Source organism: Ochotona curzoniae, unplaced genomic scaffold, assembly GCF_017591425.1.
Source record: "Ochotona curzoniae isolate NIBS_2020 unplaced genomic scaffold, NIBS_Ocur_1.0 contig_430, whole genome shotgun sequence".
In the NCBI taxonomy this organism is placed as follows: Eukaryota; Metazoa; Chordata; class Mammalia; order Lagomorpha; family Ochotonidae; genus Ochotona; species Ochotona curzoniae.
In genome coordinates this window covers 16,355,167-16,362,080 of record NW_024466219.1, presented here as the reverse complement: position 1 = coordinate 16,362,080, position 6,914 = coordinate 16,355,167, and the positions used below count along the sequence as shown (strand labels likewise).

Genomic DNA, 6,914 nt, shown 5'->3' with positions numbered 1-6,914 from the left:
AGGGGCTGGTGCAGACTCAACCTCCAGGCCAGTACTTCCCAGCAACCATCCAGACCAGGCAGGGCAGATGGCTCTATGGAAAAAAGCAACTGAGGTCCTAACAGAGAACCCCATGGGGGAGATATAGGAATAAGGAATAGAAAGGAGATCAGCTGCCCAGCCTTCAAGAAATCCTGATTTATTTTCCTTGCCATTTTTACTTCTTCCTCCACATCTTTCAATCTTGAGCCTCCAGCCAAAGAAGTTTGCCACCATAAAGGAACCCCAGGAATGTTTAATCCCACTTTCAGTCTTTATTCTGGGGAGAGTGCCCCCATGGAACCCCGTTGCATAAGTTGCATAACAGCTTGGTGCCTCGATTTTCTATTTGCCCACCATCGGTAGACTAAAAAGTCCATATTAAAGATCATGGTGGGAACAACCCAGCTGACATGTGACAACGAGTCAGGAAGTGTGAACTACCCCTAGAACTTCCTCAGGGACTGGGATACCTGGGGAGGTAGAAACATGGGCTCAAGAAGCTCAGTGCAGCCAGAGCTGGAGGAAGAGCTACAGTCACCCTGTGACCTCAACTGTCCTGTAGGAACAGGACTATTCCATTTCCACTTGGGGAAACTGAGGCCCAGGGAGCTAAGGTGACGTGTCAAATAAGCGAGAATTCTCAAGTATTCCACCCAGGTTGTAAGTGGACCCAATTATTTCTCAGTGCCAATATTTTCTGGGAGACAATTCACCCACGTCACTGTGACCTAGGAACTCGCGAATGGAACCCACAGCTGTTCTCCCCAGGAAATCAACTTTTTTTAAAGACGTTAAAAAATGACTTAAAAAAAAAGAGAGAGAGAGAGGTAGTCAATCCTAAAAATAGCTATTATACAGAAGTTCAACTACAAGCAGTCTTTCTGCTTGCAATGCAAAAATTGAAAAACTCTAGCTTCAACCAATGCAAGATAGGGGACGTCTATAGGAGGGAGGAGCTCTCATTAGAACATCAACCAGAAAACCTGTGACTTACGATGAGGTTTCACGAATATAAAAGGGGGACAAGGAGGTGAAGCACTACACATCAGGGGCTTGCTCTTGCACCAGCAAACCACAGGACAGAATTACAGAGGAAAGCAGCGCCCCACCATGCTCGGCTCGGCTCTGTTATGTTGCCTGATCTTTCTGGGAGGAATAGGGGCCAGCCGAGACCACGGAAGCCAGTCTGAGAACAGCTGTGTTCACTTTCCTAATGGCTTGCCCAACATGCTTCGAGAGCTCCGAGCTGCCTTCGACAGGGTGAAGACCTTTTTTGTAAGTATGATGCCTTCCTGTCCCTTGTCTCATCCCAAGAGCACCTGAACTAGACATTCTGTAAGAGCTCCAAGAACCTTCTCTTCCTCTAGCACCCTTTCCCCCTCAAACTTGACTTCTTAAGAGAGTCCTAGATCAAGCCATGGGCTCAGTGAGTTCATAGAAATGCAGGTGATGCTGAGAAGCATGCATTAAAAGTTGCCTAAGTCTCAGAGAATTTTCCAAGATTCTGCTAGAGTCCAGTCCCGTGGCTGGGAGAAACCAAGGCTGAGATTGGGAATGACCCTAATTGTCTCTTCTCTAGCAGTTTTCGATCTCAGATACTGATGATGTAGGGAGCACCAGGTGTGGAGGAAATCCACTTTAGAGGGGGGTTTCCCATTACGAGAGACCTTTCAGGGTTGCAGCTGGGTGTCCACAGAGGGAAGGAAGACTAGAACGAGCAGGACAAGAAGGAGGCTGGGGCACTGGGCGATTGACACCAGTAGCCCCCTTAGAGCCTGAGCTGACTCTATAGAGAGAAGAGACTGAATCAAAACTTTTTGGGGAGAAAAATTAACAAAAATCACTTGATTTCCAAGGATGAGAACGTGATTTAACAAGTGGTCCCAGCACTTCTGATTCATTTTTGCAACTCTATTTTGGATCTTGATTACATATCCAAACAGCTACACACAAAAAGGCATCAGAACAGCGTGCATTTTTCAGGAATCGTCCTAAACCTCAGGTTCATTCTCCTTTTGCTCTCCTTGCAGCAAACAAAGGACCAGTTGGACAGCATGCTGCTATCGGAGTCCCTGCTGGAGGACCTTAAGGTGAGAGGCAGTGGGTGGGGAAGGAGCGTGCGTGTAGCCCAATTAAGGGAAGGGAGGCTCCGCTTTGCCACTGTGGGGTGAACTGCGCTGCTTCCTTCACTCAGAAAAGGAGAAGTGGGAAGATCTTAACTCAGCACTCAGCCGAGGGTTACAAAGGGATAGGCTGGGGCACAATTGGGTGGGGTGAGGGAATGGAAAGGGGGAGGTGTCCAGGGGCAAAGTTGTATTGTCAATCGCTAACATTAGCTCTTCCGCCCGTTCACCACCCCCTTGGCTCCTGCCCATAGGGTTACCTGGGATGCCAAGCCTTGTCAGAGATGATCCAGTTTTATCTGAAGGAGGTGATGCCCCAGGCGGAGAACCATGGCCCAGACATCAAGGAGCACGTGAACTCGCTCGGGGAAAAGCTGAAGACTCTCCGACTGAGGCTGCGCCAATGTGTGAGTAGCAAATGCTTCTTCCCCTGCACTGCCTGCCCCCTCCCCGCCGGGTCCCACCACCGAACGCCACCTCCCACAGTCCAGGCGTAAAGACACAGTTGAGCAGGCTGCTTGTGCACTGGAAAGGCAAAAGGCACGCCTGGGCTCAGATCTCTTGCTCATTTCTCTCTGAGAGGAGGTGGGGGCAGCTGCTGGGCATTTACATGTAAAGATTTGCAAGCAGCTTTCCTGTTATTTGTGAGTCATTTGTGAGTTATTAACTACTCCCCTATCTCCTCCAAAAAGTGGCTTCAGCCAAGGCTGCCTGGTCCCTGTAGACAGAGGTCCTGCTGGTCAGGGAGCCACGACTCCAAGCAGGGAAAGCCTTGCCCATTTCTTACTCCTGGCCCCTGCAAGCCCCAAGCTCCAAGTGGTACCAGCTAACTGATGGGATATCCCTGACATTCTAGAAGGCAAGAACGATTAATGCCTAGACTGGCATCCATGCATAGTTCCCCCAGCAAAATGGCCCTTCGTGTTAGAAGGTCAGCTGGTTTCGATTTCAAGACAGAGAGCTGTGCAATGGGCTCAGTCCGCTAACTGTAACTATGTCTTCCATCCTTGGGCACCTACAAATGGTCCTTGATGCCTGGGGCTGAGGGTCAAACAGGGGACCAACTCCAATGGGCCCCACTCAGCAGCCCAGTCAAGACTGCAGGATCTGCGTGAGCAGCCCAACTCCCAGGCTGTCGCCCAGCCCAGCAAACTTCTGAGTGCCCCCTGGAGAAAGACTCCTCAGCTTCCCACACTGTTTCTCCTCACTCCACCACCCCCAGTTGTGAACCAGCATAAGGCAGGACCCAGTTGGCTCAGTGAACCCTGAGAATGGGCACTCCATGGGGCTGAAAGCCAAGGCCATTACCTCTTTCTCTTTCCTGGCACAGCATCGATTCCTCCCCTGTGAAAACAAGAGCCAGGCCGTGGAGCAGGTGAAGAGCGCCTTCAATAAGGTGAGTTTAGGTGGGATAGTGGTAGAGACCAAGTGCACAGAACAGGGCTCTGCCACCACATCCCCGTGTCCCCGGCCAAGGGTGGGGAAAGCAAGTCAGGCCTAGCCTTCGTGGGGAGGGAGTGTGGGAACCTGTCGAGTGGCCCGATCTCCTCAGCCAACAGGGAGCTGCTGGCTCAGTCACATTTGTTTTCTGTGAAGTGTTCTTGAGGGTTTCTAAATGACTGATCAGACCGCCCAGCCAGCCTGTGCACTCCAGCAGCCGACTGCTGGGGAGAGTGACGGAGGAAACAGAAAGTACAGAAAGTACCTTGGAGGAGCCTCGGGGCTCACCCCACACGTGCAGAAAGCTGACACGTGAATGTGTGTCTCCAAGTAGGTGTGGCGGTTAGGGGGGGCTCAGTCTGGCATCCCCAGACTCGAAGGAGCAGGCGTCAGAATGTCTACTGGCCTGGAATAGTGTCAAGTCACCTTCCCCAGGGGCTGAAGATGCCAACCACCAAACTTTTCCATCAGTCCCTAAGCCTTAGCAGCCCCATTTCCCAGAAGTTATGTCCCTAATTACCCCCATTGTGGGATGGTGCCAACCTCAGAGGGCATGTGTCTGCTCAAAGTAAGCCAGAGTAGCAGACTGTCCACGGGAGAGAGAGCAGGGACTGTAAGAAGGCCCCCTTCCTCCTCTTACTGTATTGTTTTCAAAACACTTCCTCTAATATCTTTTCATCAAATGCTGCATAAGCAGTACATGAATGCGTGACCTTTGAAGCTGTCAAAAGGCCCCCAGTCAAAAGTGGTGTTTTGCCAGGCGAACACTCCCCTTTGCCACCTGCCAGCTGTGATCCTCTCTGGCTGAGAGGAGATGCTGGCCAGCACATTCCTTTTCACAAGGCAGCTGGGTTTGAGTTCCCAGGGTCTGACCTTCCCCTTCACCTGGGATCATGTTTGACCAAGTACGGGGGACCCCTCAAGCACTTAGAAGGGATTTTAACAAAATGATGCTTTCCTCTCCCCACAGCTCCAAGAGAAAGGCGTGTACAAAGCCATGAGCGAGTTTGATATCTTCATCAACTACATAGAAACCTACATGACCGAGAGGATGAAAAGCTAAAAGACCCAGGAAGGCAACTCTAGTAGATTCAAGGACAGATCTCCAAAATTCTTTCCAGGGTTCTGAAACAGCTGACCCAGCATTGCGGAAAGCTCTTGTATTTCTCACATATTTATTACCTCTGATACCTCAATTCCTGTTCTATTTATTTACTGAGCTTCTCTGTGAACTACTTTGGAAGAAGCCCGATATTATAATGTTTTTCAGTATTTATTATTTTCACCTATGTTTAAGCTGTTACCATGGGGTGACACCCTATGGGATTTGAGTGTTTTCGAACAAAAAATGTAATTTATGTGACAGGAGGACCCCACAGAAGCTTCCACTTGGTTCCATGCCTGTCCACACTTTCTAGCGCCTGAGTTTCTTTTTGTTTCTCTCAACCCTGGACCGCGGGCTCTCAGTGTTCTGAAGACTCCTGGCCTCTTAGGAAGAGAAACCTGGGAGCCCCTTTGATGGTGACCCCTCCAGCAAGTTGAGGGAGCCCCCCTGAACCTTATTCCCCAATCACTTCACCCCATTATTTATAACACCCTACAGTTGGTTCTAATAGAACTCAGTTTGAATGCAAAGTGATTCAATTCCTCTGGGAATGTTACATTGTTTGTCTGTCTTCGTAGCAGATTTTAATTTTGAATAAACAAATGGATCTTATTCAAGTCATGCGATGGTGTCAATGAACTCTTACCTGACTCAAGGTGTTCCACCAAAGAGACAGAGGGAGGATGGAAGTCCAGCCAGGGGTTCTAAGCTGGATCCAAAGGAAAAGCTATTCTTTCCTCCAAAGCCAACAGCGAAGACCACCAAGGTCATCCCATTACTCAGTTCTTTAGGGTTTGTTTGTTTCCCTGAACCCTTCACAATGGAGATGATTTTCAAGCCTAAAGAGGAGCTTCTGTGCACACCAACACATTGACTTGCCTGGGTTGTCTGGGTCTGAAGACAGCATGCAAACATGGCCCTGGGATGGCTGCAAACAATTGGTGATTTTTGGCCATTCCAGCTAGAAATTTCTACCAGATCTTCCTTGAGCCAGAATCAGAGGTAACAGGACTAGCCATAATACAGTAGAATGTGAACAAACCAACCCACTCAATAGGATCCTAAGGATGCCAGCCGTTCCTTCCCTGAGGCACCAAATACAAGGCTTCAGGCTGCGGTCTTCTGGGAGGGGCATAGCGGCTGGGGAAGCCCTACTCAAGGCCCCGTGACTTGGAGGAGGAAAGGGGAAAGAATGGGCTGAGTAAATAGCTCCCCTGACATCCTGCCCAGGCAGCCCTGGGCCCGGCAAGGCTGGGAGCTGACTGACTGTGGTCACTTTTTCAGTAAGACCTGACTCACTTCGGTTAAAGTAACCATAGGAAGGAAGTGGGAAGCATCAAAGCCGAAAGTCGGAGATGAAAGGTTAAGGTTAAGAATGGAGACGGGGGAAGTGGCCTAGGCAGAGCTGAAGAAGTCATGAGTAGCACCGTGGCCTGCTGGAAGATCAGGGCAGGTGGGGCTTCCTGGCAGGTGCTGCAGAGCAGCTTCAGCAGGAGGCGGCGGCTCAGCCAGAGGGGAACACATAGGTGATACCAAAGCTGCAAGGTGTTGAGCACTGGGGCGGGGGAGTCCACATCAGCCCCTCTCAGGAGGGTTTTTCAATCAGCTCATAGAAAATGGGACTTAAAAATAAGTTCAATTTAGTGTATTGAATTGAAATCCATACATCGTTTTTTCATTACAGATTTCCCATGAACTTTTGAAGAACCCTATGGGTGAATTATTATCATTATCTTCTGGAAGAGGAAGTATCATTGCTATTTTTCTATAAGCTGAGAAATGTGGCTTTTTAATTGTGGGTTTTATTTGCTTATTGGGATTCAATAAATTGACATTCTATCAATCACATTTGAAGCTCAGGTTTTTTGAATGACCAAAATTATCCATGAACTGATCATCTATTAACCTTGGGAATACAGGGGCTCCATGTGTCTTACCATATCCTCTGTTCCAGGTCAGCTGCTAGTCATGCTAGTACTAATACAAACATAATTAGTTATTTGCCAGCTACTTTGCTAAGTACTTAATATGTATTCATCCATATGTTATCATGTAAAGCCTTGAAGTATGAACTACTAGTAGCCCCCTGTATCATAAAATAAAAGTGAGACCCAGAGAAGCTATATAATTTATCTTTGGTCATCTAACTCCTAAACAATAGTTCATGGTCGCAAGCATTGTGCTAAACTCTTATGTACCATTTCCATATGCAAATGGCTATCATT

The 6,914-nt window shown here is 48.7% G+C and overlaps 1 protein-coding gene across 1 annotated transcript; it reads left to right on the top strand.

Annotated features, from left to right (window-relative positions):
* The first annotated feature begins 1,011 nt into the window (after positions 1-1,011).
* On the top strand, positions 1,012-5,301 carry IL10 (interleukin 10). Its single transcript, XM_040985282.1, has 5 exons — positions 1,012-1,296; positions 2,052-2,111; positions 2,399-2,551; positions 3,475-3,540; positions 4,555-5,301. Exons 1-5 carry the CDS (start codon positions 1,132-1,134, stop codon positions 4,645-4,647), a joined length of 537 nt encoding a protein of 178 aa, XP_040841216.1. The 5' UTR covers positions 1,012-1,131; the 3' UTR covers positions 4,648-5,301.
* Positions 5,302-6,914: the final 1,613 nt, after the last annotated feature.